General features: G+C 34.3%; 4 protein-coding genes across 4 annotated transcripts; 2 read left to right on the top strand and 2 right to left on the bottom strand.

The window, feature by feature from the left end:
• Positions 1 to 280: 280 nt before the first annotated feature.
• LOC116342549 (poly [ADP-ribose] polymerase) lies at positions 281 to 5349 on the top strand. Its single transcript, XM_031770209.1, has 15 exons — positions 281 to 556; positions 783 to 921; positions 1412 to 1775; positions 1846 to 2047; positions 2114 to 2421; positions 2483 to 2702; positions 2820 to 2909; positions 2981 to 3095; positions 3177 to 3315; positions 3386 to 3571; positions 3773 to 4049; positions 4132 to 4594; positions 4663 to 4746; positions 4820 to 4909; positions 4988 to 5349. The coding sequence occupies exons 1-15, from the start codon at positions 443 to 445 to the stop codon at positions 5167 to 5169; spliced, it is 2973 nt and encodes a 990-aa protein (XP_031626069.1). The 5' UTR covers positions 281 to 442; the 3' UTR covers positions 5170 to 5349.
• Positions 5350 to 6614: 1265 nt separating this feature from the next.
• LOC116342482 (facilitated trehalose transporter Tret1-like) lies at positions 6615 to 8825 on the top strand. The gene is made up of 6 exons (XM_031770120.1): positions 6615 to 6859; positions 6933 to 7174; positions 7233 to 7363; positions 7424 to 7616; positions 7678 to 7810; positions 7869 to 8825. The coding sequence occupies exons 1-6, from the start codon at positions 6814 to 6816 to the stop codon at positions 8492 to 8494; spliced, it is 1371 nt and encodes a 456-aa protein (XP_031625980.1). The 5' UTR covers positions 6615 to 6813; the 3' UTR covers positions 8495 to 8825.
• Positions 8826 to 9119: 294 nt separating this feature from the next.
• On the bottom strand, positions 9120 to 10222 carry LOC116342610 (testis-specific serine/threonine-protein kinase 4). Its single transcript, XM_031770288.1, has 4 exons — positions 10105 to 10222; positions 9553 to 10040; positions 9376 to 9475; positions 9120 to 9308 (listed from the first exon to the last, which is right to left on the bottom strand). Exons 1-4 carry the CDS (start codon positions 10207 to 10209, stop codon positions 9138 to 9140), a joined length of 864 nt encoding a protein of 287 aa, XP_031626148.1. The 5' UTR covers positions 10210 to 10222; the 3' UTR covers positions 9120 to 9137.
• Positions 10223 to 11541: 1319 nt separating this feature from the next.
• Positions 11542 to 14076, bottom strand: LOC116342384 (glycosylphosphatidylinositol anchor attachment 1 protein). Its single transcript, XM_031769970.1, has 7 exons — positions 13830 to 14076; positions 13423 to 13773; positions 13299 to 13355; positions 12275 to 13221; positions 12038 to 12183; positions 11810 to 11975; positions 11542 to 11734 (listed from the first exon to the last, which is right to left on the bottom strand). The coding sequence occupies exons 1-7, from the start codon at positions 14008 to 14010 to the stop codon at positions 11612 to 11614; spliced, it is 1971 nt and encodes a 656-aa protein (XP_031625830.1). The 5' UTR covers positions 14011 to 14076; the 3' UTR covers positions 11542 to 11611.
• Between the last annotated feature and the right edge of the window lie 33 nt (positions 14077 to 14109).

Genomic DNA, 14109 nt, shown 5'->3' with positions numbered 1-14109 from the left:
GCACGCATCCACTGAACTGGTTATTTTACACTAGAATAGAGATTTATTTATTTTTTTTGTCTCGTCATTGTCTAAACGCAATTTAATATATTGTTATTTTTGCTATAATATTTTGCAAATAATTATATATATTTCGATTTTTCGCATATCCACAATAATTGACAATCGATGCTGTGAACCACTCAAAGGTGGCTTTGGATCAGTTTGAAAGACCGCGCATTTCACATGTCAAAACGTGACCAGTTTTGTTCAGCGGTTTTCGTTTTAAATAATACGTAGATTTACATTGGTTGCTACGACATTCAATTGAATTTCACAATCCTTTGAATCTTATTGAATTTGTGTAACGTTTCATTTGAAGCAATTGTTTTTTTTCGTTGTCGAAATTAAAGAAAAAGTATTGTTACATTTTTATTGTGAAGAAAGTTGAAAATATTCAACAATGTCTGAAGAATTACCTTACAAAACTGAATATGCAAAGTCTGGCCGAGCCGGTTGCAAAGGATGCAAAATGAACATCGCACAAGGAACACTCAGATTGGCTGTCATGGTCCAGGTGTGTTTAATTTATATTGAAATTCGATATAAGCATTAGATACAAATTAAATTTAATTATATGTGAACAAATGAAATCGCAAAAAACCGAGTACAAACAATGGTTTTTTTGGTATCAGAACAAAAGACAATAATTTCTTTGTTCGTAACTGTTCCGAAAAATCAACGACATTGTTTGTTCTGTGTTTGATTATTCATCAAATTCTAAAATCTATGTTCCATTTTAGTCGGCATTTCACGATGGAAAACAACCAAACTGGTTTCATCAGGCGTGTTTCTTTAAGAAACATCATCCCGCAAGTGAAGCGCTCATCGATGGATTTCCGAAACTACGCGTTGAAGATCAAAAAGACATTAGAGAGAACTGTAAGTTTATTTTTGTTGTTGCTTTTATTCCAGCTATCCCTTGTGTGATTTTTTACGATGGTCACTTTATTTCACACGAATTATGTCACGATTTATTCAGAAAATTATGGAACGTTATTACTTTTGTTTACAAGTTGCGTTGAGAGATGGGTGTTGAGTGTGAGAAAGATTGAGAGACATATCACACTGTCAATTTCAATGAAACGAAATGACGTCATTCGACTAATTTCGGAGAACCCTTTTTCCAATTCCTTTTTCGCGGTTTTGTCAATCATTTTACATTAATACCGCATCTTTTTTATTTTCACTTTTATTTGAAGAATTCATAAATTCTTGGCATACCAAAAGAAGGTTTAGCGCTAAACAACAGAAATGTGTTTATTTTTCATTTACGAAATTCCTCATCCAATAACTACAATTATCTAAGAAACGAAATTACGTCATTCGAACCTTTTTTTTCCACTTCTTTCATTCGCGGATTATTTACCAGGTGGTGGTGCAACCGCAGTCATCCCAACGTCAAAGAAGGGCAAGAAACGGTCAGCCGAAGATGGTGAATCTTCATCAAAAGGAATGGCTATGTTGATCAAAGATTTTGGCATTGAGTACGCCAAATCTGGGCGTGCAGCGTGCGCTGGTTGTCAATTGAAAATTGTCAAAGATGAAGTACGCATCAAGAAAGTACTTCATGACACTGAAATCGGCATGAAATTCGGCGGACAAGCAAGTTGGCACCATGTCGAATGTTTTGCACAATTACGTTCTGAGCTAGGTTGGTTTGAATCAGCTGAAAAGTTGCCGGGTTACAAAAGTTTGAACAAAGATGACAAAGCAAATGTCAAAAAACACATTCCGTAAGAGATGGAATTAATTGCATCTTGTGTTGCATCGCATTAACTGTTCTTTTTTCTTCTCCTCAATAAGAGCAATCAAACAAGACATCGACGAACCATCGGTGAAGAAGGTAAAAGTCGATGAAGTTGACAGTGCACTTGAAGCAAAAATTGAAAAACAGAACAAGGAATACTACAAACTTCGCGACAAACTCGAAGGTCAAACAAAAAAGGCAGTGCAAATTGCCATTTTGGAAGCAAATCACCAAGCCATCCCCGAGGGAAATTCAGAAGTAAGATAATTAGTTTCAAATTCTTAAGAAGGAAAATATAAACAATAATTTGATTAAATTATCAAGGTTTTGGACCATTGTACGGACGTCATTTTCTTTGGTGCTCTAAAACCATGCACGAAATGTAAGAACGGAAATTTCATCTTTGGAAACTCGTCGTATTTATGCAATGGAAACTTGTCCGAATGGGCAAAATGTGACAATGAACAAAAAGAGCCTGAACGTGTACCGGTAAAAATACCTCAATACATCAAAGACGAATACTCGTTCTTGACAACAAAATTCAAGGTGAGAGCGCGCGCAGTGCGAGAGGTGCCAGCGTTTCTACAGGCAAAACTCAAAGTTAAAAAAGAAGAAGCCGATGAAATTGATGCGTAAGTATTGAAAATATTATCTCAGCTAAGGATTCAAATTAATCAGAATACGGTTTTTTAGGCCACGTGTTCATCGTGAAAAGCCGCCGTTGTATAACATGGAATTTGTTATCGTTGGAAAAACTGAAAAGTCGAAAGATGACATCAAAAAAATGATTCAGAAACTTGGCGGCAAGTTGGGCACCAAAATACACGATAAGGTTGCTGCGATTATATCAACCGAAAAAGAGGTTGAACGATTGGGAAGTCGAATGCAAGAAGCAAAAGATCTCGGAATACAGGTAATGCAAGACTTTCTTCGAAGTTTTGGCTACGTTTGGATGGTCGCCGACTATTCGGAAATCTATTTCTATCTCTCTATGCGTTTCTTTAACATGAACATAATTATTTGAAATTAGGTGGTTCCTGAGAGTTTCTTGGACGATGCAAAAGCTGGCAATGCTGTTTCTTTCATCATAAGTCAAAGTTTGTGCGATTGGGGAACTGATGTAAATTTTGCGAACATATATTTAAGAAAAAAACTCCTTCGGCATTTCATTATAAACCGTTTTTATTTTAGCCACACGTTCGCATCCCCCAAGATGAACTAAAGTCGAAGTCAAAAAGCATTTACACGAAATCCGTGCCAAAATCACAAAAGTTGAAATTGAAAAATGGAACTGCCGTTGACCCTGGTAACCAAAAATACTTTCGAAATTATATTGAATTTGATAGATGGGTTATTTTTACATCATTTCCTACCAATTTCTATTTAGATTCCGGACTTGAGGACTGTGCTCATGTTTACTGCGAAGGAAAGATAAAGTATTACGCAATTCTTTGCAACGTTGACATTCAAAAGGACAAAAATTCGTACTACAAAGTTCAGTTGCTGGAATCTGATGATCATCGAAAGTATGTATTCTTCAAAACTCTATTCTTCAGGTTAGGGGTATAATTAAAACTTATGTTTGTCTCACAATAGATACTGGGTTTTCCGTTCGTGGGGACGCATCTCGACGACTATTGGCTCCAATAAATTGGAATCATATTCATCGTTGGAGGAAGCACGAGAAGCGTTTGAGAGCATTTATGAAGAAAGAACTGGAAACTACTTTGGCGAAAAGAAATTCGTCAAATATCCGGGGAAATATTACAAAATGGACATTGAGTAATTCTTTATATTCCAATATTTCAGACACTCTTTATACTTTTTATATTTCAGTTAATTTTTCAAAGAGATTTTAGATTGCAATAGCAGTATGTCGTAACTGGTTACAAATCTATAACTTTTCGCAAGCCGACCAATAGCTTCATTTCTTATAAAGAATATTGTTTATAATATAATATTGTTTCTTTTATCTTTTACTAGCTACGGCGAGGAAGAAGAAGTGCGCAAACTGGCCGAGTCCAATGTCAAATCCAATTTGGCTACTCCAGTTCAGGATCTAATAAAGTTGCTCTTCGATGTAAACATGATGAAACAAATGATGTTGGAATTTGATCTCGATACTGAAAAAATGCCGCTCGGCAAGCTCAGCTCCTCGCAAATTCGTGCTGCAATGCGTGTATTGCAGGAAATATCTGAACTCATTCAAAACAATGGATCACCGGGACAATTTATCGAAGCATCAAATCGTTTCTATACGGTATGGTCAATATTACATATTTAAACATTTATTTCCACAGAAATTGTTGTTTTCACGTTCTCTTTTATTAATTGGCTCCTAGATGATTCCACATGATTTTGGCGTTCGTCGGCCACCAGTAATCGATACCAATGAACAGGTCAACACAAAATCCGAGATGTTGGAAACTTTGCTTGAAATGGAGCTTGCTTACGGTTTGTTGAATGAAGAAACCGACGTCAAGAAGAATCCACTTGATGCACACTATGAGCAATTGAAGGCCGAAATCGTTCCGCTTGAAAAATCAACCGAAGAATACGATTTGTTGGTGAATTATGTGGTGAATACACATGCACCAACTCACACAAACTACGCACTTGAGGTTGAAGACATATTCAAAGTGGTACGCAAAGGTGAAGAACGACGATTCAAACCGTTCAAGAAGCTCCACAATCGTCAATTGCTATGGCACGGATCTCGGCTTACAAACTTTGTTGGTATTTTGAACCATGGACTGAAAATTGCACCTCCAGAGGCACCAGCCACCGGATACATGTTCGGAAAAGGTTCGAATTATTCTTTTTTCAATATCTAATAAATCTACTAACTAAGCAAATATACTTTTTTATACTAGGTATCTATTTTGCCGATATGGTAACCAAATCTGCCAACTATTGTGCTACAACACATTCGAATAACACGGGCTGCATGCTCTTATGTAAGTATTGAAGAATCAATGGATATCAGTAGCCAACTATGCATTCAATTTAACGAAAACAATGACTTTTTAGGTGACGTCGCATTGGGAAATACAATGGAACTGAAAAAGGCAGAATACATTCGCCAGTTGCCAAACGATAAACACTCAGTAAAGGGTTTGGGTATGTTCTCATATTCGATATATTGCTTCAAAAATATTCAATCTCAATATATATTTATAACTTTTTTATTTATCTTAGGCAAAACCTATCCTGATCCAAACGAGGCTTGCAAACATGGTGATGTGATCGTACCAAAAGGAAAGCCAATCGAAGACACTAAGATCAAGTCCGATTTGCTGTACAACGAGTATATTGTTTATGATGTTGCACAGGTCAACATCAAGTATCTCTTCAAGCTCAAATTCCATTATCGGCGTTAAACAATCACGTCACATTCTTTGATTCGTCTTTTACCACAAATATGACATACGCAATTTTTTGAATTTCCATTGAACAAGTCAATATTTCACTTCAAATAATTCGTATACGACTTTATATGTTTTTTTCGTTTCATTTATTATATTAAACGTTGATGATTTATGACATTCAGATAAATAAAATCAATGTGCGTTTTTTTTTCATTATCAATAAACAATTCGTCTTAATTATTTAAAAAAAAACCCTGAAAATAATCGTAAAAAGATATGAAAAAAGAATTGCTGAAACATTTGCATGCATACTAGACTGGCCCTCAAAACAAAAAGGTTGGAAATTTGTCGGTGCTATCCCGGGATATTTTTCCATATGGTGTGTGGATAACGTGTGTAAAGTTTCATGCTGATAGATCATCGCTCCTAAAATCATCGCTATTTAAATGACTGAATTCGATCAATTTTGACCATATAAACAACTTCCATGCTGTTTGAAAGCATTCTGGCCCTATTTGCACATTGTTATACTGGCTGAGGTGAAGGCTAGGGTGAAGGTATGTTTTCAACTCACCAAATAAAATGGATCATTTTATGAAGCATCAAAATTGGCATTCAATTATTTTTAAATCATTTTTTTTTTGCTGGAATCGATAAAATTTCATGAAATATCACATTTCGGTCGGGTAACTGTATGAAATTAATTGATTTATTACATATGTATTTGAACTGAACGATTTAATAAATATCGAAAATCTTCCACGTAACAGACAAATTTATTTTTTATTGTATCAGCAATGAAATGATAATTCTTATTTGTTTGTGACCATAAAATACGGTTGCTTCATTATTTATTTGAATTTAATTTTCTTATCATATATTGACAGATACATTCTACACAATCCTTAATGAAATGTAAAGAAGCAGGCGGCCAAATCCACAGTCAAACGTTCATATACTATACTTTACAACTCTCGCCTATTGTAAACAATGTTATTTTTGTTGCTATTGTTGTATATAAGTGACAGTGTAAATAGTTTGCCGCTGAGCGCGTGGTTATTTGAATGTGAGATTTTTTAATTGCTTCATTTTTTTTACTTCAACGTAAATTAGCAAAAAAAAAATGGAGCAATGATTAAAAAGGATAGAAAGACAAACAATGCAGATTTCAGGCTGTCTAGTGTCTACATCTTGTAAATTGTTATTGAGTTTTCATTTTCGAAAAAAATAATGAAAATAATAAATTTTGACTTATTCCTTGAACAATCACAACTAATGGAGGCTTTTTTTCGAAACGAAATAATATATTGCACATATGTGAATGAATTTTGTGAGTGGCATCTTTTGCGAGATAAGAAATATCATTGTGCCGAAGGCTTGTACAATGTTCATTGTAATTGTCACATTTTATCATATCTGAAAAGCTACTGACGCCGTCAAAATGCATGAATTTACTTAAAATAAATATTGAATCTCATCAGTCGACGTAACGAGTCAAGATAAGAGCATGAATTTGACTACCTAAAGAACAACAGATGACTTTTTATTCAGTGTGAATGAGCGCGTCGAAAACATCTTATTTCACACAGAAAGTACAAAAAAGAATTTTTCAGAAATCTCTTAAATATACTCGAAACTAAGTAAAGTCTACCAAAAATGACTGCGATAACAGTTTATAGGCAATTTTTAGCTGCATTGTCAGGTGCATTTTGGATTGAGTATCAAAACTGATCACAGAATATTTAAAAATAATATTTCGTTATTTATTTATTTAGCAAATTTAATTGGGTTTTCCTTTGGATGGATGTCTGCCTGGGCGAATGCAAATTATGACGATTTAAAATCGAATTCAACGACAAAAACACAATTACAAGATGGTCCAATTACCTTAAATCAAGCATCTCTTGTTATGTCACTAATATGTGCAGGCGGATTAGTGGGAAATATTGTGTATTTGTTTGTACTGAACAAATTTGGAAGAAAAAATCCAATTTTATTCCTAGCAGTTCCGGCAATTGTATGCATATTGCGTATATAAATTCAAGAAGTTTTTTTATTTACGTTTTTCTTTATAGTTTAGCTGGTTATTCATTATCTTTGCTGAGAACGTATATTGGTTGTATGCTTCTCGTATATTATGCGGCTTTGTTGGGGGCGCTTTGTTCATTTCCGTTCCGGTTTTTGTGTCGGAAATCTGTCAGGACGAGTAAGTATATTGGCTGTTGAATAAAATATTGAAGAATATTTGGTAAACAATTGGTTTCAGGGTACGTGGAACTGTAAATGCCTTGGGATTTGTAGTCAATGCTGTAGGTTCTTTAGTTGGTTTCATCGTTGCAATTTTCTTCGATTTTCGTGTACAAGCAGTCTGCGCTCTTATAGTTCCCTTCCTCTTTGTTTTTGTTTTTTATTTTGTTCCAGATTCTCCAATGTCCTTGTACAATAAAAATAAAATAGAGGTACTCTATAAGTATGAGAGATTCAATATTTTAAATTCTTAAATGCAAGCTTTTATTCTAGTTGGCCGATCTGGCATTGGAATTCTATAAAGGTGCAAATAATAATAATATGTCGCCCGAATCAGAAAAAATCATGGTCGAAGAAAAGAAATGTGAAAAAAATGATGATAGTGGCATAAGTATCAAAGATTTTGGTTAGTATAAATATTTTATTGTTTGTGTAAAAAAGTAAATAGTGCGGTTTAATTTTAGTCACGACACGAGCGGCACGCAGAGCTGTTTCAATCGCAATATTGTTAGTACTGCTGCCACAAATTAGTGGATGTTATATATTGCTTTCCTACACGACTTCCTACTTTATTGAAGCCGAATCCAGACTTTCGCCCATCGAATCATCGATTTTAGTTTGTATTGTTCAGTTGGTTGCTAATTTGTTCACAATGTTTTTAGTTGATAAGATTGGACGTAAAATTCTATTCACATTGTCGTCGATGGGTACTGGCCTTGGATTGTTTGTTTTGGCAATGCACAATATGTATAAACATCTTTCAAGCAACTTTGTTCCAATTTATGGTTTATCATTGACGATATTCATTGCTTCGATTGGATTAATTCCGATTCCCTTCGTAATCACTGTTGATGTTCTTCCGCCGAAAATTCGAAATATAACAATGACGATGACTTCGATAACAATGTGGTGCGTTGGATTTTTTATGAATTTTGCGTACATAAGCATGCTACAAGTGATCGAATTACACGGATGTTTGTTAGTGTTCAGTGCGGGATGCTTTATTTGTGCAATGTATGGATTAATCTTTATACCAGAAACGAAAGGCAAATCTCCGGATTGTATCGTAAAATTATTAGAAAAATCATGATCGTCTCGCCACAAAGTTATCAAACCGTAAATAGCTACAGATTAGAGAGATAACTTAGGAACATAGTGGCCAAACCAAATTTGAACGTGAAAAAATGCTGGCTCATTTTCAAAAATGTGTTTTTGCATTCCTTATCATGATTAAGCTAATATTAATACTTTTTATCAAATGCTTGCTTTTATCTGCTGATGGCTGGAGTAGAGAACAAAATTCGTATTCGTATTTTTCGAATAAGTTGTGATGACGATAAAGAAAACAATGATAGAAATGATATGAAATCTCTTAAAAAGTGTGCCACTTATTTTCGGCTCCCGATATTATGTAAAGTAACCTTTTTTTATAAATTATAGATAAGAATGATTCAAAATAAATAAAAGGAAGTATTTATTAAGAAACGAATCATAATTTTATCACTTTGATTTCACAGAAGGCACCTGAAAAAACATATTCAAATAAGATTCGATCAAAAGTAAAGTAAGAAAAAGTATGCCGGGATCCGTTAAATCGCTCTTTTGATTTACAAAATATTTGAACGATTCTTATTAATTGATACTAAAAGTGATGCATCGAATTTTGGATCATTTTATTTTGATGTTCACGAAGAACTTATAATTCAATCAATTTCATTGCGTGATATTTAGTTTTATTCTTCTTCTTCTTCTTTGATATTCGAATTTTTAATCATCCACGAATCCTCGAAAATTGATTGAACTTTTGGTCTAATTGGTTCCGGCGTCATTATTTTCTGAATAAGACTTTTACATTCCACTGATATTTCAATTTGGTTTGGAAAAACTAAACCCCTTTCAACGAGCTGTTTTGAAAGAATAACATTTTTATCATTTTTGTATTTTCACTTTAACAATAATAATAAGCATTACTTTAGTCAAATGTCGAATTGATCCAGAGTCATCAAATGGAAGATCTCCAAAAACCATTGCAAATAATATTACTCCACAAGCCCAAACGTCCGCACAAAATCTATGTATTAAATCCATTTTTTCACAAATGATGAACAATTTTCGTGATAATTAGTCAAAAAGAAGTGTAAAAATTACGGATTGTATGGTTGCTGATGAAGAATTTCTGGGCTGATATAAGCATTGCTACCGCAAAATGTTAGGCTATAAATTGAGGTGGGATCATCACATTTTCGTGAAAATCCAAAGTCGCCAATTTTCAAGCAATCTTCTTGAACGAGCAAAAGGTTTTCCAGTTTCAAATCTCGATGTGCGACTTTCGAAGAATGGCAGAATTCGAGTGCGCTGATAAGTTGATGGAAATACATACATGCTTCTGGTTCACTTAGAATTTTTTTCTTAGCCATTAAATCTAATAAGCTTCCGTATTCGGCATATTCCATCACAATAATGAATCGCCGGTTGGTTTCGATGCTCTGATAATATTTAACGATGTTTGGATGTTGCAAGGATTTCACTATATCAATTTCACGGGGCAAAAAATAGGTTTGATATAGAATCGACGCTCGATCTTTCCAAATTATTTTTAACGCAACCGAACATTTCCTTTGATTGGAATAGGCAAGCTGGAATTTAAAAAAAAAATGTGTATGACCGAAATGTCGCCAAAATGAACTGAGCCGACAATACTCGCACACTCGAAAATGAACCAACGCCGATTTTTTTACCAATTTTGTAGCCAAATCTTTCCAATAGTTGCGAATTACTTCTGTTATTGTTCGATGAAGGATCCATTCGAACAGTTTATTTCACAGACTTTCACTGACCTTATTATTTTATAGTCAACTAAAAAGGAGATTGCTTTGATCAATCAAAAGAATTTTATTGACATTCAAGAAACTCATGAGAAAACAATTTTCAGTTTGAATTTAGAAATATGTTAGGGTGCATCGAATTTTAAAATTTAGCAATATTCAAAACCTCAATGGGGTTTTCGATAATTCAATAAATTAGATACCATTTTTCTCATTTTGCTAGAGTTTTCGGGCCGTTGTTAAAATTATCCGATTTTGTTAGAAGTTTTTGAGAAAATTTTCGCGGTCAAATTAAAGATTCTGAGGAAAAATTAAAAAACGATATTTTCGAACAAAATACTGTGCAGGGAGTTTCTTGGCGTGAGAAAACGAATCCTATATTTGCGAAAATGAGAGCCATGTATGATATCGAACTTTGTCATTTCAATCACTTTTATAATATTTGACGGCCTAAGAAGAAAACAATAACATACAGAATATTCTGCAAAAAGACGAATACAAATTTATGTGAGCAAAAACAAAATATACAAACAGACAGCGCAAAGGTAAAACAGCCTACTTACATAAGAAACACATGTAAGTAGGCTGTTTTACTTTTGCGCTGTCTGTTTGTATATTTTGTTTTTGCTCACATAAATTTGTATTCGTCTTTTTGCAGAATATTCTGTATGTTATTGTTTTCTTCTTAGGCCGTCATTTATATTTAAGTAATGTGCGAGCAAAATTTTCCAGGGGAGTGGTTTCAAAATTTTCTTTAAAAAATCCTAGGAAATTGAGAAAAGTTTCGTTTGGAACGAAAATCTCTAGCAAATCGGATGAACTTTGAAGTCACAGGGAGGGGTAAGCCCCCCTCTCCTCCTCCCCTTCGCACATTACTGTTATATTTATCAGAGTTCGCAACGGAGGCGATTTTTCAACTCCGAAGCCGACTGAAGCCGAGACTATTAAATCCGACGCCGAGATTACTAAATCCGATACCGACCGTCCGCCGACCATCTTGATGTGTTGATTTTTCTAAAAATTCTGTAATTTGGATACCAAATTTCGTTTTTTTTTTCGGCGGAAAAAAAATTTCTCGCCAATATCACAGGGGGGTAAACCCCCCCCCCCCTCGCACATTACTGCTTTAAATGTAGCTTGTATATACTTTTTTTTATCAGTGTGGAGTATTTTATCAGTTCTTTTCTCAACATTTTTTTAACTGAATTCGTATTGTAATTTATCTTCATATTTCTATAAATTTCACATAAGTATTTAAAATATACTATTTGTTTTTTATTGGGATAATTAATATGAAATTGTTTAATGGAAATGTGTTTCAACATAACTTTATTCTTTTATTCATAGTTCAAAATCAGAACAAGTACTAATCAAATATTGGATTAATTCAATTTCTTTTCTTTGGAATGATCTGATTGCTGTTTGATGGAAACAATTCCAAAATATGTTATCCAAATTGGGAACAATATCAACGACACCAGCGGATAAAGCCAATTGCTGTAGATCTAGATTGATGAAATTATCAGAATGAATTATTTTCTATTGTTTGTTACAAATTAATTTAAAATAAATATACGTACGATGGAATCAACAATCGAAAATGTAATAGCATCCAATGTTGCCGTGAAAGCTCGTTTGGCGAGTGCTATGATTGAGAGTTCACCAAATGACCACCATGTTAGCATGAACACTATCAAGTATACGGCCATCAAAGGATTCATAAAGAGACACATGAATTGCGAAAGTCTGAAACAATAAATATATCATTTCTTTTACAACATAAAAGTGCATTCATTTAAAGAACCCACCTGCGTCTTAAGAGGCCTGATTTTGGATTGATGAATAGTGCAAATGGCACAAAGAATGCGGATAGAAGGAATCCAAGGGAGAAATTCAACATGCCAACAATGATTAATGCAGTCGATGCTTCCAGCAAAATGGCAACGTGAAGTAACTAAACGATAAAAAAAAACAACAAAACCACATTTAAGCAAATTTGGAATCACTCAATTAATTACAAACTTATTTGACACATGCACATTTACCTCGATATTATTCACACTAAATGAGAAGAATTGTGGTACCGTTAGACTAACTAATGATAAAACCAAAAGTGTAAAGAACAAATGGACTTCAGTTTTAATGCCGTATTGATGGAAAGCTGAATCAAGTGAACCAATGAATGGTAGGTAAGCTGCTAAGACACCGAAAATATGGGCGATAATCAAAAATTTAGCAACCGAAATAAATTTGAGATCATTCTCATTTGGATCGGTATCGTCTTTGTCAAGTATTGATTTGTCTTCGTCTTCGTTACGTTCTTCATTGTCAACCACAATTGATTTTTGATTAATATTCAGCCAAGTTATAAATGCTTTAATCAATAGCGCAGAAACTAGCAATCCCAAGCTGGGCATGTAGTCTCCAATCGAAACAAACCGGTCGCTAGCCACGAGTAAGTAGAAGAAGAAACTTTGGTGAAAACGTTCAAGCAAGTTATTGACACTACGGGTAATTCCTTCGATCAATCTCAGGATGGACGTTGCTCCATTTGATCGTCGTTGATAGTTTGTTTGCTCTCTTGCGTGTCCTTCGAGTGTAACTGCTTCAATGGCATAACGGTAAAATAAGCCATGATTTCCGTTTGCAACCCCAGTTGATTTTGTTAGCACCATCGACATCATGTGCTGAAAGTTTTCTTCCCATGTGCTCTTGGCTCCGCTTCGTTTAATGTTTGATGATTGTCGATGACCACTGATGAAACCTTCTTTTGCTGCAATTCGTTGAACAAGATTAACTAAATCAAGATTGGGGAGTTGACCATTCAATCCTTCGATTTTAACGTCAATGTAATTCAAATCAAAAGATTGCAATTCCAAATTGATTGCTGCTTGTATTGAACCGGCCCGAGCCTCCAAATTTCCACAATTTAAAATCGAACTTGAATCCAATACATCTGAATTATGATACGCTTCGAGCCAAGCTTGCATTCCTAAATGATCGTTTTTGGAAAAATAATATTCATTTTATAATTGGAAATGATTATAGTCATGAGTTTATATTGCGTACCCAATTGCTCTTGATCTGTCACAAGGAAAATGATATCTTTAGCCCAGTATTTTTGTCCTAAAAGAAAAGCGTACAAATTATATACGTGTAATTGTGTAATTTAAAGGTAAAATAGACAGCATACTTCGTGCAAAATTTGCAAAAGACATTAAAACCGGCACACTGGCCATAACGACGGGATGAATTGATTCTGGTGTTCGGTATGCTGCAGATATTACGATGGCTTCGGTTGAACCGATTCGTGGAGCTCGAAGAATGCCATACACATTTTTACCACTAAAAGAACGTCCACCGCCCAGTGGGTAATTCAGTGTGAAATTGTGAACATATGCTTCGAGTCCGATTTGTCTGAATTTCGCAAGTATCCATGCCGTAGGTATGGTATTTTTGTGTTTTTCTCGTTCACGCTCCAAATCATCATACAATTTAACAGCAAAATGTGTATGCTCCATGCGCATTTCAGAATTTACCAAACCTATAGAACGATCAATTTAATGATTAAAAATCTAAACCATGTTTCTTCATCATTACCCGGCAAAAGTGCATTTTCGGAAAAATATGTTGCATTATTTCGTGATGGATGAGCAAGCGAACAAAAGTATACAATTCCGGCAATATAAAGTAAAACACAAATCGATGTTTTAAACTTAATCAAATACTTTTGAAATTTTCGTTTATTTGGCGATTGATGAGAGCCTGTTAAAAGTTTCATTATGTTATTTGATTTTTCTTAGTTTAACTTCTTCAATTTGGAATCTCATTATAACTTAATAGATTAAAATTCTATAAACAAAGTCGATAAATGTCAAGT

Source organism: Contarinia nasturtii, unplaced genomic scaffold (genome assembly GCF_009176525.2).
Source record: "Contarinia nasturtii isolate CC-2019 unplaced genomic scaffold, AAFC_CNas_1.1 Cnas_scaffold_864, whole genome shotgun sequence".
Classification (NCBI taxonomy): Eukaryota; Metazoa; Arthropoda; class Insecta; order Diptera; family Cecidomyiidae; genus Contarinia; species Contarinia nasturtii.
The sequence above is the reverse complement of the archived record's forward strand: the minus strand, read 5'-3'. Positions and strand labels throughout refer to the sequence as shown.